Raw genomic sequence first — 27206 nt, 5'->3', positions numbered from 1 at the left:
CATATCTGGTGGTGTTCATGGGGTTATTCCAGGAGTGATCCCTGGCAGCGCTCCAGGAATTGTATGCATACCAGAGATTCGAACCTGGTTTGCCACACCCATATGCAAGGCCAGTAGGTTATTCCTGTCTGTACTAAAGATTTTTCACAGAAGTGAATCCCTTGATTGCAGGAAGCCACTGTTATTCTTTGAGAGTTGCCTGGGTTTTCTGTTTGGTGAGCTGTGCCGGAATTCGAACCCAAGGCCTTCTACATGCAAGGCAGGCACTCCCCTGGCAGGGTGGCCTTCTGATTCCCCATCCCCCTGCTCATAACTCGGTGCTCCTGCTCTTATTCATGTTGTCTGTTTTTTTTTCTTTCCCCAGGAGCCTTATTCATCATATTGTGACCTCCAGATGGACAGAAAAATGCTTGACAGCCACGTCTTAGCTATTTATTTGTACAACTGTTGCAAGTCTTCTGGCTCTTTGCATAATGCAGGATCCAACAAGTTCTTAAATATTTAGGATTAAAACATGGCATTGCCTCTGGAGACTGGCTCAAAGAGGTACTGGCAGTACCCATTGGGCTCTACAAAAGAATGCTGCTCTCCCAGTCAATGGGAAACCATAGGTTTTCTTACTCTGCTACCTGTGGCCCCTGTGGCTTTCCTCTCCGGTATCCTGGAACTACACAGCATGAGGACTGTGTAGACATGTACCAGGATGCATGGAGAATCCCTCCCCTGCAATCACTATGGCTAAGAGTGAGTATTGCCTCTCCAGACCTCCAATATACCCCTATATCCCATCACTACTGCCACAATAGCATAAGACAGAGCCAAAGGGAAAGGAAGAGGAAAGTAAAAACGTTGCTTTGAAGGTTCAGAAATTCCAGGCCCTTGGATGGGAAAGATAAGATAGTAAGGCAGTTGGCTGGTCAACTGTGGTTTGATCCCAGGCACCACATAGGGTATCCTGAATCCTGTCAGAAGGGATCCGTGAGCATACAGCCGGGGTAAACCCTGAGCACAGACAATATATACATATGTTTGCTTGTTTCAGGGCCACACCTGGAGATGCTGAAGAGTTACTCCTGGCTCTGTGCTCAGGAATCACTCTTGGTCGGCTCGGAGGACCCTATATAGTGATGTTTGGAATTGAAACTGGACCAGATGTGTGCAAGGTAAAAGCCCTTCCTGCTCTCCCTGCTGTGCTATCACTCTGGCTGTAGGGGCAATATTTTATAGAAGAAAACACACACACACACACACACACACACACACACACACACACACACACACACACACACACACACACGAATGGAAAGAGTACTGCCAGGGAGGCCCAAGAGGTCCCTCCAAGTCCCCGAAGAGAAATGCAAGCAGAGCCTATATACTTCAGGGCTCTGCAGCTGGGAGTCAGCTACAATCTTCTCCTAACGAATTCCTTGCGATTATCCCGGGAATAAAGATGGGAAAGGGAGGAGGAGGCTGAGCGGGTCGAGTCAGACCTAAGCGAGCTCACAGCTCTGCATCCCGCTCTGCTGGCTGCATGGGTGTTCGGGTCCCGAGTACACGCCTGCAGCAAAGAGCCATCAGTGTGGTTGGTGCCCAGGCCTTCCCGCATCCTTCCCTGCATCCCCGGACCTCCCTCCGCGCCTGCGCTCTCTGAGCATCCCGGCGCTGGGCGGTGCCGAAAGCCGTTCGGCCCCGCCCTCTACACCAGCTCCCCGTCTGTGATTGGAGAAGACCGCGTCCGGCCGGCCAATGGGGAGGCGGCGGTAGTTTTCCGGAAGTGGCAATGTGCATCTCGGTTCCCGGGAGTTTCTGTCTGTCTGTCTGCGGCAGGTTTCGGGGAGCCGGCGCGGGCGCGATGAGCTCTTTCGGCGGCCAGATGGTCGAGTACCCCAACATCTCCATCGACCGCTTCGACAGGGAGAACCTGAGGGCCCGCGCCTACTTCCTGTCGCACTGCCACAAGGGTGAGCCGCGCGGGGTCCGGGGGCCGCAGGACCGAGGGGCACCCACTCCCAGGCGTAGCAGGTGCCGCGCGCGCCTCGGGGGAGCGGGACTGGGGGTGCCGGGGTGCGGGAAGCCGCGTGCGTGCCTGGTCAGGTCGGTGGGGTTGGGAGTCCAGCAGTTTTTGACAGCTTCTTTTTAGCGGGGGGGGGGGCGTCACACCCGGCGGCACTCAGGGGTTACTTCTGGCACTGCGCTCAGAAATCGCCCCTGACATTCTCAGGGGACCATATGGGATGCCGGGATTCGAACCATCATCTTTCTTGGGTTGGCCATTTGCAAGACAAACGCCCTACCTCCATGCTATCTCTCTGCCCCCCTTCCTTTTTTTTGGTTTTTGGGCCACACCCGGTGAAGTTCAGGGGTTATTCCTGGCTCTGCTGCTCAGAAATCGCCCCTGGTTTGGGGGACCATATGGGACGCCGGGGATGGAACCCAGGTCAGCGCGTGCAAGGCAAAAAAAAAAAAAAATAACCGTTGTGTTATTGCCCTGGCCCCCAGGATGCGGAATCTTAAGCTCCAGCTTTGGTCCCCTGATGTCCAGCCCTTTTCCCAGCCCTTATCTCACTTGGTTTTGCTGGGGGTTGGGAAGGAGTCAAGTCTTGCAAGGTGTCACTGGGGGCTGGAGCAGTAGTGGTACAGTTGTTAAGGCACCTAGTGTGCAAGCTGGGTTCAGTCTACAACATTCCATACGGTCCCTCGAGCACCGTGAGTAGTGATTCCTAAGTACAGAGCTCATGTAATTTGGACAGGGGTCTTCCTTGCATGGGATGCAATGAGCACTTGCATTTTAAGCTACCTCCTGGGCCCTGCCAATTAATTAATTAATTAATTAATTTATTTATTTATTTAGGTTTTTTTTGGGCCACACTGGAGGTGCTCAGGGGTTACTTTTGGCTCTGCGCTCAGAAATCGCCCCTGGCTTGGGGGACTGGGACGCCAAGGGATCGAAGCCAGACGTCCATCCTGAGTCAGGATGTGCAAGGCAGAAGCCTTACCCCTTGCGCCATCGCTCCAGCCCCTTTTCACCAGCTTTAAATCGCTGATGTTGGAGGGAAAATACCTGTGCCCTCTTGCTTAGAACTCCCAGTCCTCATTCGAGGCCCATCTGGACCTACCTTGTCTCTGTGTTTGTTCACTGACACTGGAAGGTCCTGGAGCATCTTGATTTTTTCGGTCCAGCTCTGCTGGCAGCCACCCTCAGGCGTGCTCAGGAACTTCTCCCAGCTGAGCTCATGTAGAATTTTTCTAACTGCCTTTTCTGCTACAAAGCGTCCCTCTTAATAGATGGAGCCCTGAGCTATAGAATATCAGTAAGGCGCTTACTTGCATTCAATCAACGCAGCTTGGATTTTTTGCAGCCCATATCGTCCCCCAAACACTGTGGGGAGTAATGCCTGAGCACAGAGCCAGGAGTAACCGCTGAGCACCACCAGGTATGAACTAAAAACTTAAAAAAAAAAAAAAAAAAAGAGGCAGTCTAAACATATGACATGCACAGGCCACCCCAGTTTTATCTCTGGCACCACTTCTGGTCCCCTCAGCAATGGTAGGAGTGGTCCCTGAGTGATCCACACCAAGTGAGGCCCAACACCACTTAGAATTCACCCTTTGCGCTGTCTCCCTAGCATCTATCTCCCCAGCAGGGGCCAAGGATTCCCTTACCCACATCCATGCCAACTCTGGTTATTTAGTTCTTTTTGCTGTGTGCCAGTCTCCCCGATGAGAGGTGGAAAAAAAATCTGTTTTCATTTGCATTTCCCTGAGAGTTAGTTCTGCAGAACATTTTTTCTCGTTCTTACTGACCATCTGTATGTTTCCTTGAGGAAGTTTCTGTTCATCTCGTCTCTGCATTTTTTGGGGGTGGGGTTGATTGTTTTAGTTTCTTGTTCCGGTTTGGTAAGCATTGCCAGTTGATGTTTCTTTTCATGGGTCTCAAGCCCAGAATTCAAGCTTCTTCTTCAGGGCTCAGGGTTCCTGCCCTGGTTGCTCTATTGTAGAAACCTTGACTGACCTCAGCAATTGCTCACTGATACTGGTAGGGGTTCAACTGGTTTTCTCCTCCTGTTCTTTACACGTCACTTCTTCCAAATGTACCAGTGAAAAAAGTGTGACCCTGTTCGGTCCCCATTCTTCATCTCAGCAAAAGAACTCCAGTACTCAAGTGGGCTTTTTCTGCTGCCTCCAACACCCCATTTCCTGTGCAGCCCCAGATGCATATAGGAGCATTCAGGTGCTTAAGTGGGGCATCTGGCTGTCTTAACCCCAAGAGTAGGACTTACCGCTACTTGGAGATTACCATCACCCAAACAGGAAAAGAATCCTGTGGTCAGGGACCTGGTGAAGCCACCTGTTGGTGCCTGTGGTAATTAGGATTAGAAGCCCTGCTGTGAGTAGAGGGCAGTGCTTTCCTCCATTCACTCTTGCCTCCAGTTACACTTGTGTCTACTCACACTTGCCTCAGTCCTCTTCCCTCCAATCATAAGACCCTCCAATCACACACTCTACAGCTTTGTCTTTGGGTGATTTTCTTGCAGCGCTCTCTGATTTCTTTAAATCTTTGGTTGTGCATGGCCTGAATGGCAGCATGACCCACTGGGGCCTAACGGTGGCTGGTCTAGAATTTGAGAAGGCAGTGAAGGAAATTGTTTTGTGCATTTCTGGATGAGAGCCTGACAGTTATTCTGTAGTAACTCTGCCTAAGAGGCTAGGGATGCTTCTCCAAATTGTTGTTGTGGTGTGTGTTGGGGTCATACTTGCAGTGCTTTGGGAGACCATCTGTTTCTGGGACCCTGTGCATGATGGGTACATACTCTGCCCTCTGGGACATCTCTCTGGCCCTTGTGGCTTCTCTTTGTGAGGGACAATCACTTTTCCACCGTGCCTGCCTTCTCTTCTTCAGCCGAATGTAGTGCCACAGTCCAGGTTAATGGTTCCACTTATCAAAGTAAAGTGACTTCCTAAAGTTTCTTTCCAAAAACACTTAAGAAGAACAGATTTCCCAGTTTCCTTGTGCTAAGGAATTCTAAAAAAATAACATTTATGTTATTGATGTACTGTTTTTAGATCATATGAAAGGATTAAGAGCGCCTGCCTTGAAGAGAAGGTTGGAGTGCAGGTATGTTATTCTGGGCTTTGCTGCTGGTGTTGTGTGCAGTGGGGTGGGGGTTGGAAGCTGGAGGGCAGAGACAGCAGTGGTATTGGAGAACACCCTGCCAATAGTTCTCTATCCTGTGTGATTTTGTTTTGTTTTGGTTTGGTTTTGGGCCATATCCAGTGGCACTCAGGGATTACTCCCAGCTCTGCACTTAGAAATAACTCCTGGCAGGCTTGGTGGAACATATGGGATACCAGGGATCAAACTTGAACTCATTGGCCACATGCACGGCAAATGCCCTTCCCACTGTGCTAGCACTCTGCCTCTCCCTTTTTAAATAACCCTGTCAATGAATGAAAACCTTTGTATAGAAAGTAGCTAGAGGGTCAGAGAGAGAGATAGAGTGCAGTGGGAATGGCACTTGCCTTGCATGTGGCTAACCCAGGTTCCATCCTTGGTATCCCATATAGTACCATTAGTGCAGAGTCAGAAGTAAGCTGGGAAAAGAAAAAGTAAGCCAGGAGCACTTCTGGGTGACCTCAAGCCTGCCCCAAACCTAAACGTTCCACCCTCTAAAATAAAACACCTCTAAACCGCACTACCCCTAAAACCGAAAAACCAGAAAAGAGGTGGTATTGCAGGGACCACAACTGTGAAATTCTGAGCCATCCAGATCAGAAGAGGCCAGTATGGGCTTGTGATTCCTTGCATTTGACATTATACTTGAGTCATCTGTGCTGATAACTGCAAGATTAATTTTGTTTTGCTGTGTGTGTGTGTGTGTGTGTGTGTGTGTAGATGGATGTTCTATTAAAACGAATCACATTGCACTGTCACGTTTTTCTGACAGCCGAGCTAGAATGTTCCTACCCATTAGCCATAGCTTAGAACTATTTGCCACTTCTCTTTGTGCGAAGGTTCCACTGATTTGATTTGACTTTGGATTCAGAGGGTGTCAGGCTTCTTGCTACACGAGCCCAGCAGTGCCAATGGGATGGTGGAGTACTGATTAGTACTGATTGAGAGCGCAAATTCTGCCACTGCCAATACCTCAGTCCAGCTGTTTCTTTGAGTGCCCATAGATTTGGGCCTTGGCTGGGAGTGCATTGTAGTAAGTAGCTCAGATGAAAGCCCCTTTGTGCTCAGCCCCCCTACCTCCTCTCAGTATCTGAGAATTTTTGGCATAGATTGTAGTAATGGTTTCTCATTTGCTTGCATACTGAGATGCCAAAAAGGTTAGATTAGTTGGCCAAGTCACGCAGCCTGTCAGGGGAGGACTAAGGAATCTCAGTAGATTTGCCTGATTTTAGAGCCTATGTATCAGTTACTTTGCTGTGTAACAAGTGGTCCCAACTCATAGTGCATAATGCCTTACGTGCCACTAGTCTGGTGTTCTCAAAGTATTTGTGCTTGTGGTGAAGGCGCTGTACCATCTCAACTGCCTGAGAACACTCCAGCTCTTAGGCATAGGGGCACATGGGTCTCTGGGAAGACTCTTCAGTTTGGTAGTTTCAGGAATCACCACGTGTATGTCCTAGGACCTAGGTCACTCGTGTTCTGGGACATGGTCCTCGCTGAGAAGAGGCCATATTGCCCAGAGATGCAGCCCCGTTCCACCCACTCAGGTTGCTGGGGAAGGAGTTTCTGAGGGTTTGCCCAGGTTCACCAGGAGGTTAAAGTAGACCCCTCCTACCCATGGGAGAACTCCCACATCCAGTTTGTACAAAGAGTCTATGTGGGGCGGTGGGGAGGGCCTCGGTCAGTGGGTCTTCCCAGGCACCCACTCTTCCCCACCACGAAATGGTGAGTTTTAAATGTCTCAGGAAAACTATTTCTGCTCCCTGAAAAATGAAGGAAGCAGATGGTAGATGATGGGAAATGGGGGCCTGCCCCCCGACTTCATTCTTCAGAGATAGAGGAGGGTATAGCACCGTATTTCCAGGTGAACTGGCCATATTCAGCCCCCAACAGAACAACACTGAGGGACACAAGGGCAGAGGACTCCCCCTGGCCTGCTTTGTCCCTTCTTCCCACTCCAGAACGTCCGAGCTCACAGGATGTACCTGGGCCCCTCTGTGCCCTCTTTGTCTCTGTGCCACTGACTGCTGCTAGGAGATCCAGTTCCTGGGTCCAATGGCTCATGGGGGCTGTGTGTTTTAGCTCTTACCCTGTATTTTCCTTTCTAGCTTGAAGGTTTACTTATACTGCTCACCGGTTACTAAGGAGTTGTTGCTAACTAGCCCGAAGTACAGATTTTGGGAGAAGCGAATTGTAAGTTTTGTTTTGTGAACAACACTCATTCTCTTTTGGAGTGGGATCTATGTTTGGAGGGAGATGGAAAGTAACCTTGGCATCATGCAAAGCCCAGTTGCTCATGTTAGTTTCTCCTAACCCAGACCCACGCTGGCCTTTAGGTATAGATATGCTGCCTTTTCAGTGTTGCTAATTCAGGTTTCTTGTCCTTTCGCGATCTTGACCCGGGTTCTGTTTGTTTAAGCTCATTGACTCTATTGCTATTAAAATGTTTTGATTTGGGGGCCACACCTAGAATTATTCCTGGCTCTGCTCTCAGGAATTACTCCTGTTGGTGCTTGAAGGACCACAGGGGATGCTGGAGTTCGAACTCGGGTTGGCTACATGCTAGGCAAACAGCCTCCCTACTGTGCTGTCTCTCTGGCCCCTAATTATATTCTTTAAATAGTTATAATATCACCAATAGATCCATCTATATTTGGGGGAAATGAATTGAACTGATGGACTGTCATAAGACAAGAGGAATGCCCAGAATTCTAATTCTAAAATTCTAAAATAATTCATTTATTTTAGAATTCTAAAAGAATCTAATGGAGTAGGGGTTGGAGAGTTGTTCCAAAGGGCCTTGGGCACGGTGTGTCCTCCAAGCACTAAGCTGGTGATGACTTCACAGCATTGACTCAAAAGATACCCCCCTAAAGAAAGGGTAATTCTTTTTTATTGGAGAGTGGGAACAGGGCACACCAGTGGTGCTCAAGCGTTTACTCCTGTCTCTGTGCTCAGGGATCATTCCTGGCAGTGTTTGGTTGACCCCAAGTAGTGCCAGGAATCAAAGTTGTGTCTAACATGTGCAAGACAAACCCCTACCCACTCACTATCTCTTTGGCCCCAGAATGGATCATTTTGAATGTGACAGAATAAAATAGATCTGTTCATTGGCAGCATTTTTTGTGTGGTGCTGAGTTTCACACAAGCAAGCCAAATGCTCTACAGCTGAGCCATAATTGGAAGGTAGATCGTAAAGGAAGAGCAATGCAGGGATGGTTCAGAGAAGACACTAAGGTGGCCCAGGAAAGGCTGTTGGAACTTTGCCATCTTTCCAAGCTGTTGGCACAGTGGTTAGCACTTAGTGAATGGCAGCTAGAACTCAGTTCCTCTCTTTATTTCAGGAAAGTCATGAAGAAGTGATGATTCAGGAGTATCTTTTATTTTATTTTAACAGATATCAATTGAAATTGAAACTCCTACTCAGATATCTTTAATTGATGAAGCATCCGGTGAGGTAACCAAGTATTAAATGCTGTATTTTCCAAAAATATTTACTTAGTACAAAAATGATGATCTTTCTCCTGGACTCTGAGTATTTGTTTTCCTTTGTTCTATTAATTTTCCACTTGAATTTTATTTTCAAAAATATAAATTGATTTTTAACTTAACTTTTATTTGTTGTTGTTGTTTTTTGGTCACATCTGGTTCTGCTCTCAGGAACCACTCCTGGTGGTGCTCGGGGGCCATACAGGATGATGGGGATTGAACCCCAGATGGCCACATGCAAGAATCCTCTCTACTGTACTCTTGCTTTGGCCCCATTTAGTTTATATTTTATTCAAATACATTAATTTTAATTGTACTATTTTACGACATTTTAATTTATGTAACTTTATTTGCTGTCATATTTTACATACTTAGGTTTTACATAATTTTATTATATTAATTCATATATTTAAATTTTATTTATCAAAAATTTTAATTTAGTTATTGAAACTCATTTATTTTATTTTTGGTTTTGGAGGCACATCTGGCAGTGCTCAGAGTTTACTACTGTCAGTGCTCAGGAAACCATATAGGATGCCAGGGATTGAACCCTGGTCAGCCATCTTCAAGGCAAGAGCCCTATTTACTATACTGCCTATTCTGGCCCCTAAAATAAAATAATCCTTAAAATTTAATTTGATCTCTGTATTTCATATAAAATATATTTTCTTTAAAAAGTTATACTTCATTAATTTTATAATTTTATTGGATTTTATTATTGATTTGTTAAGGGCTTTTTTTGTTTGTTTGTTTGTTTGTTTGTTTTTGGGTCATGCCAGGTGTCGCTCAGGGGTTACTCTGGGCTCAGAAATCACTCCTGATAGGCTTGGGGGACCATATGGGATGCTGGGATTCGATCTACCTTCTGTCCTGGATCAGCTGTGTGCAAAGCAAATGCCCTACCGCTCTGCTATCTCTCCGGCCAAGTTATTATTATTTTTTTTTGGTTTTTGGGCCACACCTCGCGGTGCTCAGGGGTTACTCCTGAATGTCTGCTCAGAAATAGCTCCTGGCAGGCACGGGGGACCAAATGGGACACCGGGATTCGAACCAACCACCTTTGGTCCTGAATCGGCTGCTTGCAAGGCAAACGCCGCTGTGCTATCTCTCCGGGTCCTCCGGCCAAGATTTTAATTTTAAAATTAAATTTCATCTTGTATTTTAACTTAATTTTTGTCATTTTTTATTTATTTAATTATATTGAATTATTTAGTTGAATTTATTATTGTACTTTATCATATTGAAATGAGTTAAATTAGTTTGTAATGTTTACTTCATTCCATTCTATATTATTTTCTTTATCATAATTTGTTTAAGTGATCTTTTAATGTATAGGTTTGTTCCTTTTATGTATTTTATTCATTTTACTTTTTTTTTGTTTTGTTTTTTGTTTTTTGGGCCACACCCGTTTGATGCTCAGGGGTTACTCCTGGCTATGTGCTCAGAAATCGCCCCTGGCTTGGGGGGACCATATGGGACGCCGGGGGATCGAACCGCGGTCCTTCCTTGGCTAGCGCTTGCAAGGCAGACACCTTACCTCCAGCGCCACCTACCCGGCCCCTCATTTTACTTTTGAAGTTTATAGCTTCATTTGATTGTGTTTTATATTTAACTTGATTTAATCCACTTTAATCCCATTAATTTGACATCCTATTTAGTTTATAGAATTCATTAATTTTATTTCATTTCTCTTTTTCTTTATTCCCCTGATTCATTTTTACCTGATTCATTTTCTGACCCTGTTCTACTGGCACTCAGGGCCTCCCCAGTTCTTCCTGGCAATGCTGGAGACTGAGTTGGGGTGCCCAGTCCTGGGTCTCCTGCATGCCAAGTTTTCACCCAGGCTCCTGCACTGTCTGTTCATTTTGTTTCATTTTATTTAGCTTAATCTTATGGCTTTTAACTTAATTTGCTTCCTTATTAATTTCTATTTAAAATTCATTTTGTTTAATTATTTCAAAGATTTTAATTTAATTTTACCATTGTGTTTTTTTACCTTAATTTTGTTCATTTTATTTTGATTTTTTTTTTCCTGGTGCAGGGCCGTAATGGACTGTGGTTGGAACTTGCTAGGGTGTCTGACCTCAGCTCCCATCTAGTACATTTCCCGGTCAGTCAGTTGCCGAGCTTCACACAGCGCCCCCCAGTGGTCCTCAGTGCCTCCTACTTGGAATGTTTTCACCTTCCCCAAGAAATCCCACAGCTTTGAGCATTGGTAGTGCCCTGCCGTCGTCAGCCCAAGTTAGCTTCTGTCTTAATGGATTTGCTTCCTTTTTTTTTTTTTTTTTTTTTTTTTTGGTTTTTGGGTCACACCTGGCAGCACTCAGGGGTTACTCCTGGCTCTACGCTCAGAAATCGCTCCTGGCAGGTTCAGGGGATCATATGGGATGCTGGGTTTCGAACCACTGTCCTTCAGCATGCAAGGCAAACACCCTACCTCCATGCTATCTCTCCTACCCCTGTTCTGGAAATTTCTGTCAGGGGAACATTCAGGCTTTGGGCAGGGTCAACCCTTTCCTGGTCTGCCCAGTGCCATGTCTGTGACCCGTCTTCTCCAGTGGCTCATAACGATCCTGTCACTCTTGTTTAGGCTCTTTCTGGTATTTGGCCAGAGCTGTGAACAGTGCCACCAATACTCACCAGATCAGCCCTGCAGATAGATATATTGCCTTGCCTGTCTTTTCCCCAATGCCATTGGAGTTTGATGGCACAAAGTCCTCCCTTTTGCAGGTTAGAGGGAGGCTAAAAGGGAGGAAGACACATCCTACTCATATTACAATTGTATTTGGTGATACAAATACAATATGAGGCAATAATTCCATGGATAAGGCACTTGCCTTGTATGCAGCCTACCCTGGTTTAATCCCCAGCAGCGCATACAGGTTCCTAAAGATCAGGAGTGATCCCTGAACACAGAGTCAGGAGTAAGTTCTGCACACCTCTGGGTATGGCCCTTAAACCAAAACTAAACAACAACAAAAGCATTTTATTTGCTGAGTCCTTGATTACATCTTGTTTTTCTTTTCTTTCCAGAAGGAAGAGGTGGTCGTGACCCTTTTACCAGCTGGTCACTGCCCGGGATCAGTGATGTAAGAGGCTATTTTACCACATTATTATCTCTAAAAGGGTATGAAGGACCTTATTTGTGGAGGAGTCCCTTTTCAGGGGTTAGAAAATATCTAAGGAAGGGCCAGAGCCATAATAGAGTAGAGAGGGCACTTTCCTGGCATGAAGCCAACCTGGAATCCATCCCCAGCTCAAAATGGTCCCCCAAGCAACGCTAGGAGTGATCTCTGAGCACCATTGGAAGTGACCCCGAAAACTGAAAAAGAAAATGTCTACGGACACTTGATTATTTTTCTGGCAATTTCTTTAATCTGTCTCCAAATCATATTTGGGAAATTGAGGCAAGATCATTTGAAATGTGACCTTATTTGGGGGATGGGGGATATGGTGCTGAGGACAAACCTAGCTGTATCTTTTGAGCCCCAGAAAGACTTTTGTCCCCAAAGTCTGTCACAGTGGCTGTCCTGGGCTTTGGCATCTTCCTGTTACCTGGGCTCTCTCTGTCCAGTGTAGTGGGGACTGGTCTCTCCCAGGGCAGCACCCTAGGGGGCACGGGGTACAGCCATTATCCAGGAACCTGTCGACTGGCCGCATGAACGGAAGCATCTAGTGAGGTCCCAGTTCACTTTGAGCCCAGCATGATCACCAAGACACAGTTCCTTTGCAGGTTTCTGTTCCAGGGCAGTCATGGGACCGTCCTGTACACAGGTGACTTCCGACTGGCCAAAGGAGAAGCAGCACGCATGGAGCTTCTGCACTCGGGGGGCAGGTAGGAGGGGTTATACGTGTCAGGCCCAAGTTCAATCCCCAGAGCCATTTGTGGTCCCTGAGCACCACCCATGCTTCCCTGAAGAGGCCCCCTCTCCCACAACTTTCTGGGTGAGCCGGGTAACCAGCGAGTAGAGAACAGCTGCTGCCAGTGAGCAAATTGCCAGGTGTGGGGGAATCCCTTCATAGTCATTCCCCAGATCACCATCTAAAACTGGAAATCAAATTGAGGTGTCATTCAAAACACTCGAAAATGGACATTTTCTTCTTAGAGCCTCTTAGCTGTCTACTACCTAAGGGAGGGATTTATAGGGCTTGGCTGACCTTCATGGAACCATCTTTTGTAATGTTTTACTTTGATTCACTTTTTAGTTTTTGGGCCACACCCAGAGATGTTCAGGTCTTACTCCTGACTGTGCTTAGGGATCATTTCTGGTGGGCTCAGAGGGCCATATGGGATGTCAGGGATTGAACTCAGACACGTACAAGGCAAGCAAATGCTCAATCCACTGCATTATCTCTTAGTAGTCCCCCCAATTTTGATTTTGGTTTTTATTTTTGGTGCCTGGAACCAACCCGACTTTACCACTCAGCTACATCCCTGCCTATAGTTTCCATAGCTTATGAAGCAGAAATCATATCTCGGCAGAGTGGACAGAAACAAAACCTTAAGGAAAATGGAATGCCCCCCAAAAGATCTGACTTAGGGCACTCCGGATGGCATTTATTAATGCCTGTTTCCTCTTGTTTGCAGAGTGAAAGACATCCAGAGTGTATATCTGGATACGACATTCTGTGACCCGAGATTTTATCAGATTCCAAGTCGGGTAGGTGTGTGAGGAGATGGCATGCAGGGCCTGGGCTTGAGTCTATGGAGGTGGCCTTTGGGTCCTCCTGACCCTGCTGGCATTGGTGGCTGAGTCGGAGGAGGGCTTGCAGGGTGCTCTGGGAAGGATGCTTAGGGCCTGGGACTTGCCCTGTACAGGGGGAGTGCCTGAGCGGCATCGTCAAGCTGGTGGGGAGCTGGATCACGCGGAGCCCCTCGCACGTCGTGTGGCTCAACTGCAAGGCCGCCTACGGCTACGAGTATCTGTTCACCAACCTCAGCGAGGAGTTTGGCATGCAGGTACTGCTGGACCACTAACATCTCTGCATTCCCCTTCCAGGACCTGTACGGGCCTTGCTTCCTGTCTCTCTCTCTTTCCATCCATCTCCTCTTCCAGGACCAGTGCGGACCTCTCTTTCCTTCTCTTTCAATCCTCCCCTCCCTGCTGCTGTGTACCCAGCCCCAGAAGCACAAAATGCTGTTTTTTCCAACCAAGGGGCAGGAATTAAGTGCCAGGGGTGAGTCTGAACTAGGAAACACGGATTATGGGTCAGCTCCCACAAAGGGCATCAGACATCCTCGTCCACGCATGTGTCCTGGGTGTTGTGTCACCCACAGTCCCTGCTGGGATTTCTGGTCCAAAATGTGTCAAGATTAATATCTCCGCCAAGGCTTCTGTGGGTCTGCGTGGGCCTGGCTTGGGAAAGCGCTTTCTGCTGCTGGTTCCAGATGGTTCCATCCAGGCTGCCTAGAGCTGGCTTTTTGGGCCTGAAGTAGCATTCCAGAGTGTGTGTGAGGAGGGCTGTCTTGGTGCCCCTTTCCAGAGGGCTCTGTCAACTGGATTTTCTACAAGGTGCTGCTGGGACTGGCTGGCCATTGCAGTTCTCCCTTTTTGGGGGTGTTTTTGGGTTATATCCAGTGGTGCTCAGGAATTATGGCTCTGCACTAAGAAATCACTCCTACATTCAGAAATCACTCCTGGTGGGCTTGGGGGACCATATGGATGCTGGGGTTCGAACCCAGGTTGGCTTTGTGCAAGGCCACTGTGCTATCCCGTTGTGCTATCGCTCCGGCCCCATTTTGTAATTTTTATCATAGATTACCCCTCCCCTCCATGTCCCCACAACAAACTTGTGTCAAGAACTTCAGTTATCTACAACCTCATTTAGTAAATAAAAAGATTTTTCTTTGTATCTGATCTGGGACAAATTCTTTCCCCATCCTTCCCCTCCCTGCTTCCTTTCTTCTGTCTTAATTTTTTGCTTTCTAACCCCTTTCTTTACTCTCTGCCTCCTTTATAAAGTTCAAAAATATTGTATTGTTTGGAGTAAAGCTGCACTTTACTATTTGGTTATGTCATAGCCTCTTGGCAAGATCAAAAGTTACAACCTCTTACTTATTAAACTTTTTATTTTTTTTTTTTTTGGTTTTTGGGCCACACCCGGTGATGCTCAGGGGTTACTCCTGGCTATGCGCTCAGAAGTCGCTCCTGGCTTGGGGGACCATATGGGAAACCGGGGGATCGAACCGTGGTCCATCCAAGGCGAGCACCTTACCTCTAGCGCCACCGCCCGGCCCCAAAACTCTTAATAAAGTTTCATTTATTTTGGGGGTTAGGGGGTGGTTTTTTACCTTACCTGGTAGAATGAAGGGCTCCTGCCTGCCAGGCCTGTACTCCAGCCACATAGGCTCTCTCCCTGATCCAAACAGTGTTTTGTTTTGTTTTGTGGCTATACCAGTGATGCTCAGGGGTTCCTTCTGGCTCTGAGCTCAGGAATCACTCCTGGTAGTGCTGAGGGACCTTGTAAGATACTGGGGTTCAAACTCAGGTTAGCCCCTAACAGAGTGAGAACCCTCCCATTGTACTATCTCTCCAGTCCAGAAGAGAAGTTCTGAGTAAAACTGATGCTCTGGGGCAGGGAACTCGCAGTAAGCCTGCCTAGCAGGGATTTGGGATTCCATCCCTGGCCCTACAGGATACAGCCCTGCTGTCCTGACACTGCGAAGGCTCTTTGCTTAACCACCCTGTTTTGATACATTAAAATGTCTGAACCTTGAAATTGCAGAACAGGCCAGGACTAGAAATTTCTTCCAGGATCCAGATGTTGGGGCTGGAGAGGTACACAGTGGTTAGGCATTTGCCTTGCACGCCAATCCAGTACGAACGGTGATTCAAATCCTGGCATCCCATATAATTCCCTGAGCCTGCCAGGAGTGATTTCTGAGTGCAGAGCCAGGAGTAACACCTGAGCGCTGCTGGGTGTGACTCAAAAACCAAAAAGAAACAAAAACCAAAAAAAAAAAAATGGGATCCAGATGTTGTCTTCTGAGGCAGCAGGACAAGGAAAGGCCTCACTCACCCTGAACCATTACACTGGACTGTTTGTTCCTGGATCCTCATCTCTGTTGGTTGCACCTTCTGCAGGTACACGTGGACAAACTCGATATGTTCCGGAACATGCCTGACATCCTACACCACCTCACCACGGATCCTGGCACCCAGATCCATGCCTGCCGGCACCCGAAGGTACCCGACAGCCAAGATACAAGTGCCAGGCCCACTCTCTGGTGCCCCCAGGATGCCGGGATCCCAGGTAGTGAGGCCCAAGACACAGCTAGCTGCAGATACTAGGCACATTCTGCTCTTAGTAAAATGCATCAGATGCATGAGGTGCAGAATTTTGTTTCTTTCTCTGAGGTATAAGAGTATTTTATTTGTTTGCAATGCTGGAGTATCAAGCCTAGCTCTCATGCATGCATGTGCTCGACCACTGAACCACATTTCCACCCAGTGACAGTCTTGTAAACAATTAAGGCAAGAGTTTGGTTTGGGGTCACAATGGCTCAGGGCTGACTTCTGGCTCTGTGCTTGGGGGACCAAACGTATGCTGTGCTGGGAATTGAGCCTGAGTCACTTGCATTCAAGGCAAGTATTTTATGCCTTTGCCTCCTCAGGAATGTTGTTTTGTTTTGTTTTTTTAAATTTTGATGTGGGTGGGTGAAGTGGGGGTTCCAACAGGGTCAGCAAGTGATTCGAAGCAGGCTTGAGAGTCTCCTAAGCTGTTCATGCAGTACTCAAGGGACAGCGTAGGGCCAGGTATTGAGCCAAGATCAATACCAGATACCAGTATTCTCTTTTCCTGGCTCCCAGAGAGGAATTCTTAGTCACGGCACAGAATGTTTGGCTTGATGTCACTGTGAAAGAAAGGTTATCAAGGGAAGGAACTGTTTTTGATGGTTGGTCAAGTGTAGGGTATAACTTGCACCTAGGAATTTATTCACCACTTTTCATGTGGACATACACATGTGCATTTGAGGAATGTCTGATAGTGTTCAAGTTGACATCCATGTTGGCCCTGAGAGTCAAAGACCACCTCTGATAATGTAAGGTGCAAAAGGGAGTTTATTTGGTTAACCAACGTCCGAGCCTCATTCCACTAGGGGAGTCTTGGCAAGGACCCCGAGTCAAATTTTCAAGCAGTTTATGTAGAAATTACAAGCATTAACAGAACATTAACATTATTTATGTTGATGTCTTAATTAATCACTGATTTTTATGGCTCAACCTTGGTTGTCTAGGGATACTCTTGAACTCATACCTTGGTTGTCAAGGGATAACCTAATACAGAACCTGGTTGTTGTCGGGGGATATTCTGATACAGAACGTGGTTGTCGGGGTGAGGGGATACTCTGATTCAGACCCTGGCTGGCAAGAGTTATTTTGATTCAAACTTTTTTTTTTTTTTTTTTTTTTTTTTTTTATCAATGGAGTCTTTTTCCAAGCTCACCCAACCCCTACTTCCTTACTTTTGGAGGACACCAACTTTGGTTTTATTTCTGAATTAACTCTTGCTCTGCCTTCAGCCAGGAGTGGAAAAGTACTCTTTACTAGGGTTTGGGCTTGTCTTAGTCTAGAGTTCCTTAGGGGGAGAATCTTGGTTCTTACATGGGCTGGTCACAGTTTTGTACTATTAGGAACTCTTTGGTCCTATTTTCTCTGGGGTTTGTAATCTCTCAAGTACTGCAGCCCCTGCCCTCTCCTTGTATTTTAGTGCAGATCAGCCTCAGGCCTCATTTCTTTTTGTTGTGTTTTGGGGCCACACCCAGTGATGCTCAGGGGTGATTCCTGGTAGGAAGGGGAGGGAAGGAGGGTGGCAGGGAGGGAGGAAGGAGAAAGAGAGACTTGAAGGAGGGAGGGGGAGAGGGAGGAAAGGGGAGAGAGCGAGAGAAAGTGAGAGAGAAGGGGCTCAAGAGCCCAGTCCCATCCCAGCATTCCCAAGTGCAGGCTGGAGGTCCCCAAAACACAGAGCATGTAGGGGATACAGCCCCGAGACCCACACAGCCAGACCTTTTGGGTAATGCTGCTTCCTAGGATCTTAGCTCAACCTCCTGAGGACTGCCTGGGAGACCCTCCTCACCAAAAACATCTTTAAAGAGCCGGCACAGGCCGTTGTTCTCTAGAATGTGCCTTGCCCCGGATTCACCAACTGTTCACCAGAGCCGCACGTAGGTGTTTTTGTCCGGGGCCTGCACACAGACAGATGGGAGCACTGATCTGGGCTCCTTGCATCCTTTTTCAGGCGGAGGAGTATTTCCAGTGGAATAAACTCCCCTGCAGCATGACATCCAGAAATAAGACCCTTCTTCACACCATCAGCATTAAGCCTTCCACCATGTGGTTTGGAGAAAGGACAAGAAAAACAAATGTAATTGTGAGGTGAGGAGCCCTTGGGGTGAACCCTGCTTTCAGGTAGATTTATCTGAAGTCGCACTTTGTGGTCTCATTTTATTTAAATGTGCTTTAGCTAAGTTCGAGGATACTGGACTCTTTTGGCTTTTTTTTCTTTTTTGGCTTTTGGTTTTGGGGGTCACACCCGGCAGCCACTCAGGGGTTCCTCCTGACTCTGCGCTCAGAAATCACTCCTGGCAGGCAGGGGGGACCATATGGGATGCCGGGATTCGAACCACCATTCGTCCTGGATCGGCTACGTGCAAGGCAAATGCTCTACCGCTGTGCTGTCTCTCTGGCCCCAGCTTTTGGCTTGATTTTAGTTAAGGGTTACATTGACCATGATCGGGAGGTTTCCAGGCTCTCCGCTCAGGACTCACTCCTGGCCATGCTCAGGGACTATAGGGAACGCCGGGTCGGGGATCCAACCTGAGCAGCCAGGTGCATTTAAACGCCCTCCCAGCTCTGGCCCGAGGAAATACTGTTTAAATGCTGCTAAAAGATGCAGCTTCTGACCTGCTGACTGGTTTCTCCTATGTGGATGGCTAACTGCGAAAGTCTGTCTGCCTTAAGGTCATCACACCCCAGCAATGTTCCTTTCAAGAATGTCTGGCACCTGTGAGGATTCTGCTAAGAAATTCTTTCTGTCCCGAAAAGAATTTTTTGTTGTTGTTTTGTGCCACACCTGGTGATTCTTAGGGGTGACTCCTGGCTCTGCACTCAGAAATCACTCCAGGTGGTATGCAGGGAAGCAAATGGGATGTTGAGGATCAAGACAAGGGCCCTCCCCACTGAACCACTATTATCTCCCCCACTGCATCCCCAAATGTGTGGCAGTTTCCTATGGGAAATGAGAAAGCTGGAAAGAGATAACTTGGTTCTCTGGAACGGCCTCTTGAACATGTTATCCTTTCCCTCTAGGACTGGCGAGAGTTCCTACAGGGCCTGCTTTTCCTTCCACTCCTCCTACAGTGAGGTAAGAAGATGCTTCCATTACCCAGCTAGTCCAGATCCGTCATCTCCCAGGCTGCAGGTTGGTGGTTGGTCCCATTCTGCGGCCTCCAGCGTCTCTTTCCCTGCTGCCATCAGGGAAACATCCCACAGATAACGATGGCTGCAAGGCCACAGGAAACTGCTCTTCCTACACATACTTCTCTGGTTCTAGTCGCTTTGTATGGAAGAATCCCAACTCTGGGCTGGAGAGAGCTCAGTCGTGGGGTGCTTGGATCACATTTGGAAACCCAGACCCCAGTTTCCGGCCCCCACAGTTGACTGCCTGCTGCACAGAGCTGAGCACCGAAGGGGGCCCCCCAGCAGGAAGTACCCCAGGTATACCCCAGGTATAGTCAGTCCATTAGGGCTTGTCTGAAGGCGCTCTTCAAATTTGGATTTTTCCCCAAATTTGTATTATAGCAGTGTTGGAGAACTAGTCTAGAGTGCTTGTTCTGCATGCAGGAACTGAGGGGTTTGATCCCTAGCCCCAGGTCAGGGAGTAGCATCAAGGATACTTTTTTATTTTTTTAATATCTTGACTTTCCCCCCAAAGGGGTATGGGGCAGGACCTCCACAACCATTAAGGTTCCTTGTTTGTTTGTTTGTTTATGTTTTGGGGTAATTCAGTGATGCTCAGGGGTTACTCCTAGCTTTGCACTCAGAAATCGGTTCTGGCTTGGGGGACAATATGGAAGGCAAGGCCCTTCCGCTGAGCTATTGCTCCAGCCCCAAGGTTCTTATTTTTGAGAGCCAGGAGTAGGCCCCGAGCACTCCTCAAATCAACCTCTCCCAGTCCCTTGGGGTTGCTCACTTGGTAGGTCACAAGTACTGCCAGGCTTAGCCTTTCACTTCCTGTAATTGGCTACACTCAGCTGAACTCAAATTAAACAGGATGACCTGTTAAACAGGGGAGTAAAGGTCAGACACTCTTTGAGTCCTGGTTACCAGCGCCCCATCTCTCCGGGCACCTGAAGAATGTTTCAGCATCCTGGTCCCCAGGTCTTAAGCACAGGTCGCCCCTGTTCTCAGTGGCTCCCAGGGATTCTGTGTAAACCCCCTCCTGCTTTTGCTTATTTCCTTTTAACAGATTTATACCTAGATTTTCTTGTTTTCTTTTCTTTTCTTTTTTTTTTTTTTTGTGGTTTTTGGGTCACACCTGGCAGTGCTCAGGGGTTACTCCTGGCTCCATGCTCAGAAATTGCTCCTGGCAGGCATGGGGGACTATATGGGACGCTGGGATTCGAACCGATGACCTCCTGCATGAAAGGCAAACGCCTTACCTCCATGCTATCTCTCCAGCCCTGATTTTCTTGTTTTCTAACCACAGTCAATTCTGCTTTTTCCTCTAGATTAAAGATTTCTTGAGCTACATCTGTCCTGTGAACGTGTTTCCAAATGTCATTCCTTTAGGCAGAACTCTGGATAATGTGAGAGAAATGTGAGTGTTTCCTGCAGCAGGCCAGATGTGTGTGTATGGGGCAGGCAGAACTCTGGATAATGTGAGAGAAAAGTGAGAGGTTCTTGCAGCAGGCCGGTGTGTGTGTGTGTGTGTGTGTGTGTGTGTGTGTGTGTGTGTGTGTGTGTGTGTGTGTGTGTTTGTGTGGCGAGCAGAACTCTGGATAATGTGAGAGAAAAGTGAGAGGTTCTTGCAGCAGGCCGGTGTGTGTGTGTGTGTGTGTGTGTGTGTGTGTGTGTGTGTGTGTGTGTATGGGGGGGGGCAGAACTCTGGATAATGTGAGAGAAAAGTGAGAGGTTCTTGCAGCAGGCCAGTGTGTGTGTGTGTGTGTGTGTGTGTGTATGGGGGGGCCAGAACTCTGGATAATGTGAGAGAAAAGTGAGAGGTTCTTGCAGCAGGCCGGTGTGTATGTGTGTGTGTGTGTGTGTGTGTGTTGGGGGGGCTGACAGTGAGAGGAAAGACCTTCAGATGTGTGTGTGTGTGTGTGTGTGTGTGTGTATTGGGGAGGCTGACAGTGAGAGGAAAGACCTTCAAATCTTCATGGAACTCAACTTGCAGTTGCTAGAAAGACACCAATTTGGTAAGATTCTTGCAAGAGACAGAGCCGAGTGATAGCACAGTTGGGTGAGCATTTGAGCTTACCTGGGTTCAATCCCCAGCATCCCATAGGGTCCCCAGAGCCTGTCAAGAGTGATTTCTGAGTGCAGAGCCAGGAGTAACCTGAGTGCCACTGGGTGTAGCTCTAAACCAAAAAATTAAAAATTAAAATAAATGAGACAAGCTAGTTCCAATGGATGGAGAAGGGGAAGCAACCATGATGTGGCCCCTGTGGCCCACAGGCCTTGGCACTGTGGCTTTGCCTTTTCTCCATCCTTAGGTAGCACCTACTCCAGACTATTTTGGTGCTTTTGTTTAGGACCATTCTAATGAAATAAGCAAAACATTGCTTTCCTGGTTTGAAATGCCATTGTAGAATCTCTTTGGGATAGTTTGTATTTCTAGAAGAGATGCCACCCCATTTTCACCCCATGGAGAAACAAAATTATCTTACGTCATTTCAGCTTGAAGCCATTATGCCGATCTCCACAAAGTATCACGCCCAAGTACAGGCCACTCGGGAAGCTGAAGAGAGCCAGAACCACCTGCCCAGACTCAGGTGAGCACACCATAGTTTCCAGGGCCCGACGTCCCTACAGGCCTGCCCTCCTGTGAGCAGTTACTGGTGAAACCTGTCCCCACTCTTGCTCAGGCTTGTTACAGTCAATGGGAAGTGCCAGCTGGTACCAGATAAAACAGATAAAACCAGAAGAATTTTCTGAAAACGAGGCAATTTCAGCTAGCCTGCAGATTAAGTCAATTGCCTTAAGGTTCATTATTCCTGTTCAGAATCTTGAGGAATGGGTCCTCAGGCTCTCTAGTTGGATATCTACAACTTTGGTACTCTTTTTTGGTGGTGGTGGTGGGGGCACACCTGGCTGTGCTTAGGACTTACTTCTGACTGCACTTAGGGACCACTCCTGTCAGGCTTGGGGGAATCATATGGGATGCCAAGGATTGCACCTGAGCTGGCTGTGTAAAAGGAAAAGACTCCCTGCTGTGCTATCATTGGCCCACAACAGTGACCCCAGTGTACGCTTCTCGGGCAGGACAGGGATTTAAGGCCAGGCTTTCTTCTGGGATAGTATTTTTTTTTTTTTTTTGGTTTTTTGGTTTTTGGGCCACATCCGGCGGTGCTCAGGGGTTACTCCTGGTTATCTGCTCAGAAATAGCTCCTGGCAGGCACGGGGGACCATATGGGACACCGGGATTCGAACCAACCACCTTTGGTCCTGGATCGGCTGCTTGCAAGGCAAACGCCGCTGTGCTATCTCTCAGGGCCCTGGGATAGTATTTTAGTGATGAGACTGCACAGGTATTTATAGGCAGGAAAGCAGCTGGTATCTTTGTACATATAAGCTCCCAAATATACACAGTACTGAACAATAATAAATTTGCATCTCATAATTGAGGTTATTTAGAACTTGTAATTTTTACAAATAAAACGACATGCTTTGTAATGTTTCTCATTATTGTTGGGTGAACTTCAACAGTGGAAGGCAAAATTAGATATTTCTTCCTTTTAGGAAGTTTAGGCCCAATTTACACAGACAGTGTGTAAATGCTATTAAGGATATCACTGTGTATTTTCTCAGGGTTAAATGACTTTTCATCTTCATAAAGATTTTATACTTTTAGGTTCTAACAAGGTATAAATATACTCAGGATAAATCTAATTATAGAATTTTTTTGTGTGGCACACATGTATGTTTATAGCAAAAAAGCTTTTGACAAATTGAAGTATTCTACAGTTGAAACATAACACTGGTATATTTATTGATCACAGGATATGAAAACAGAGATAATGAGAATTTTGGGATTCTAATGAACAAAAAATATCAGTAATCCATAAGTTAGAAACATATTGTAGACATTCATCTTACTGTAGGGGCTGGAGTGGTGGAGCAGTGGTAGGGTATTTGCCTTGCACACAGCTGACCTAGTATGGACCATGGTTCGTTCCTCCGGTGTCACTTATGGTCCCTCAAGCCAGGAGCGATTTCTGAGCACATAGCCTGGAGTAACCCCTGAGCGTCACCCGGATGTGGCCCCAAAACAAAAACAAAACACGCAAAAAAAAAATCTTACTGTAACACCTCTTGTAGAAAAAGTTATGACTACTTAAACAATTATAAATTGGGCTGGAGCAATAGCACAGTGGGAGGGCATATACCTTGCACACAGCTGACCCAGGTTTGATACCTGGCATCCCAAAATGGTCCCTGAGCCTGCCAGGAGTAATTTCTGAGCACAGAGCCAGAAGTAACCCAAGTGCTGTCGAGTATGGCCCCAAAATCAAAACCAAACCAATCATAAATAATTTAACATGTGACAAGGCAGTTAGCATTTTTGGGTTGGTGTGGGGAGGCCTACATCCAGCAGTGCTCAGGGCTCATCTGGCAGAGCTCAGGGTACTCTGTGGGGTATGGGGGATCAATAACATATTGGCCATGTTCAAGGCTATACTATCACTCTGTCCCCTTCATGCTTTTTCATAACAGTATTTAATAAGCTCCTGAATCAAGAGAAAAAGGAATCTTAGTAGCATTTCACTTTTTCAGGCTATGAGAGGGAGAGCATGTTTGTGTTCCCCACCTCTGATTCACCATTTTAAAAATGCAAGTGGCCTAGTACAGTCTCTTTCCAGATGCTGAGGACTGTGAAAAGGGTTCTGCTTACTTTGTTCCTGCCATGGGTGACTGGGTCAGTATTTTGGATCTAGTTGATTTGACAGGTCTCTGTTCTCCAAAGTATGTGACAGAGAGCAGAGAGGGGAACTTGGGCATTCGCAGCTCACAGTTTGGGAAGCCAGGACTATACCTAGCAGATGGACTGTGGGCTGGCTCTCTGGTGTATAGGGGCTACTTTCTACTCACATGTTCCTATGAGGGTATAACTCACCTCAACTCTTAGACTCACCATCTCCCCAAGGTCCACCAGCAGGTGCTAAAGGGACTTGGGCTTCTCTTAGATTTGAGTAAGGGGGGCAGTCTATACTGCGACAAGCAGGTATCAAAAGTGCCCAAAGGAAAGGGAATCTCTTTTCTTTAGTAATTGAACTCCCTCCTTTAGCTCCAGTAGAGAAGTGGGAAATTTCTTCTAATCAGTGGGTTTCCAAACCTGCCTGACTTTAGAACTTAAAAAGTAAAGCCCAGATTGGTGGGTCTGGAGAAACAGAGCTGTGAGGTTAAGGCACTCTGTGGTGCTGAACTCAGGGAACATCTATCTACCTTCTCACTTTAGCTGCATACTTCTAGAAGTTTGAAGTACACCTGATGATTGTTCAGAATATTTCAGGCTTTTCTGGTTGAAGAAGAGTGCTTTTCCTCTCTTTAATCAGAAATGGATGGGGTAAAGCACCTGATTCTGCACTGCAAACCAGAACTCCAAGCCCATCTTGGAATCTCTTTGCAATTCTTGCTGCTCACATACCTGCTTGCTTGTCCTGCAGAGGAGGAAGATGAGCTCTTTGACGATCTCCTGCCAGTTCCTCTGAGGCACAAGGCTCCGGACCAGCCAGCGCTGCAGCTCGCCGACTTCCCGTTGGCTGCAGCAGCTCCTAAGCAACCCAGGAAGCCGGCTGGCAGGAAGCTGGAAGGACGACCGGAAAGCACAGACAACACGCTGGCCTGTCTCGAGGCGAATTTTGTTGACTGTGAGGAATCCAACAGTGAGAGTGAGGAAGAAATACAAGCGTCCCCCTCACTGCAAGGTGTCCCGTGTCACCCACCAACAGCCGAGCTAGACATACCACAATGGGACACCTTCTTTAAGAGAAGTAACGAGACCACAGAGGATGGGCTGGACCACTGCCCGGCATCCCCCAAGCCTTTCAGTGACTCGGATGGGGACTCCACACACATCTCCTCGCAGAATTCCTCTCAGTCCACCCACATCTCCGAGCAGGGAAGCCAAGGTTGGGATAGCCAGTCCGACACCGTCTTGTTGTCCTCCCAAGAGAGAAACAACACAGATGCGACATCCTGGAACAAAGGTGGCCACAGAACCAGAATCAAAGAGAGTTTTCCTGCCTCTTCCAAGGACGCTACGTTGGACGCAAAAATCAGAGAGGAGGATGTAAACAGAGCAGCGAGGGCTGAAGAACTGACAGGTAGTGATGGGAAAAACCGACCTGAGGAGACACCGGCACTACCGCTCATTGCTGTTGCTGCAGATTCACCCAGCTCCTCAGATTTCGAAATACCCTCCACCCCGGAGGCCGAGATTCCCACTCAGGAGCACTTACAGCTCCTCTATGAGAAGCTGGCCACAGGCCAGAGTGTAGTAGTTGAGAAAAGAAAAAGGTCCCTTGCAGATACGTGAAAAAAATTTTTTAGAAACAATGAAACCCATAATAAATGAAATGAAATGGGCATATTGAAATGTTTTTGGTACCTAAAAGGCAGCGGAAGGGCCAACAGAGCAACAAGAAAGAGGGAGAAGTCAGGGGCGGGTGGAACAGTTCCAGCTGCAGGCCTCTATCCAAACACAGTAAGACACTAGAAGAGCCAACAGTGGCCATCTAGAAGCAATGTCCTTCAGGTGATTTCAGGTAGGTTCAGAGAAAAAGATCCACCATAAATGTTCTAAGAAACCTGTCTCTGTTAAATGTTCTAAGAACCTGTCTCTATACATTTTCTCTAAGCCACAGAGACATAATCCAGATATATTGGCACTGAATCCGTCCAAATGTACACAGGGAAACAAGAGAAAGGAGAAAGAGGAGTCATGGGACTCCCATCTTGGGGACAGTTTGGGTCCAGCAGTTACTGGATGAATTGAACACAGCTCCCTACCAGCAGCACCCATGGGACAGGCCCCGGGGGAAGTCAGTGGCTGCGCCACTCCCCCAGATTATGTGACTAGAGTCTATTTACACGTTTGTCACAGCACTCAAAGGGGGCTGGTTATATGGTGGAGAAATGAAAATTGAAACTAGAAAAATCAAAGCCATAGAGAACACGCTTTGACAACGACAGTAGAGGAATGTATTCAGCTGTCGGATGTCGCTAAAGTCCTTAGATGCCAGCGTAAGAGGTCTTATTAACATTGATATGTTGGGGCCGGTGAGGTGGCAGTAGAGGTAAGGTGTCTGCCTTTCATGCGCTATCCAAAGAAGGACCACGGTTTGATCCCTGGCGTCCCATATGGTCCCCACAAGCCAGGGGCGATTTCTGAGTGCTTAGCCAGGAGTAACCCCTGAGCATCAAACGGGTGTGGCCAAAAAAAAAAAATCGATATGCTGAGAGTGAAAAGCTTTAGGAAGCAAAGGCAGGCACATCTCCAATAAGTCTGCAAGGGAGAAATCAAGACAGTTGGCAGGTCATTTAAACTAAACTAAGAATCACCGAGGCTCATGCTAAGGACAACAACAACAAAAAATCTTAGAGCCATAGAAGTAATTCAAATCTGAAAGTGGAGATTAGACTGGATGCTCAGAGCAGCCAATAGCAAAAGGACCCAAGGGTCCACCCTTCCGTAATTCCTGAGCTTCAACCCCCAGTGCCCTTGTATTTTCTGCTTAGACTGTAGCTGTTCACATGTATGTATTCATGGACACTTTAAAGTTTATTACAGTATAGCTTATACTGTACTCAAGCTTTTGTTTTGGGGCCACACCTGGCAGCCATCATGCATTATTCCTGGCAGGCTCTGGGGATGGGACCATATGGGATGCTAGCTATCAAACCTAGGTTGAACATGTGCTGTATAAGGCAAACGCCCGCCCTCCCTGCTGTGCTATCACTTTGGCCCCTATGATCAATGCACGTCTATAAACGTTCTTCTAAATGTATAAGCATTTGATAATCACAGAGTACACACAACCACATTTTCATACATGCTGGTTTAATGAAAGATTTTAAAGAACGGGTTTACAGCATAGATAATAGCTAACATTTGGATATGGTGCATAACCTGACTTTTAATTCCTTCACTTTGAGGTAGATACATTCATTATCGTTGCTCATGGATACAGCCTAAGGCACAGGGAAGTTAGAATTTCCAGGGTTCCCAGGGCTAAAGTTGGGCCTCAGATGCAGGCAGTGTGGCCTCAGAGCTTGAGCCTCACTCACCCCTGCCTGTAATGTGCCTCACACAGTGTAAAAGC

At 47.2% G+C, this 27206-nt stretch overlaps 1 protein-coding gene across 1 annotated transcript; it reads left to right on the top strand.

The window, feature by feature from the left end:
- The first annotated feature begins 1852 nt into the window (after positions 1-1852).
- On the top strand, positions 1853-25470 carry DCLRE1C (DNA cross-link repair 1C). The gene is made up of 14 exons (XM_049777776.1): positions 1853-1961; positions 5065-5116; positions 7282-7366; positions 8571-8630; positions 11696-11751; positions 12396-12497; positions 13251-13323; positions 13482-13622; positions 15748-15849; positions 17903-18039; positions 18973-19027; positions 20394-20482; positions 21562-21656; positions 24549-25470. The coding sequence occupies exons 1-14, from the start codon at positions 1853-1855 to the stop codon at positions 25418-25420; spliced, it is 2028 nt and encodes a 675-aa protein (XP_049633733.1). The 3' UTR covers positions 25421-25470.
- Positions 25471-27206: the final 1736 nt, after the last annotated feature.

This window comes from Suncus etruscus, chromosome 7, assembly GCF_024139225.1.
Source record: "Suncus etruscus isolate mSunEtr1 chromosome 7, mSunEtr1.pri.cur, whole genome shotgun sequence".
In the NCBI taxonomy this organism is placed as follows: Eukaryota; Metazoa; Chordata; class Mammalia; order Eulipotyphla; family Soricidae; genus Suncus; species Suncus etruscus.
Note: the sequence above shows the minus strand (reverse complement) of the source record. Positions and strands in the feature narration are given on the sequence as shown.

What these genes read in the sequence shown, in the direction of transcription:
- DCLRE1C (XM_049777776.1), top strand. Translation starts at nt 1,853, where the DNA reads ATGAGCTCTTTCGGCGGCCAGATGGTCGAGTACCCCAACATCTCCATC. An exon ending in TTGATGAAGCATCCGGTGAG is followed by an intron (nt 8,631 to 11,695) that starts GTAACCAAGTAT and finishes TTTTCTTTCCAG; the next exon opens with AAGGAAGAGGTGGTCGTGAC. An exon ending in TTTATCAGATTCCAAGTCGG is followed by an intron (nt 13,324 to 13,481) that starts GTAGGTGTGTGA and finishes TGCCCTGTACAG; the next exon opens with GGGGAGTGCCTGAGCGGCAT.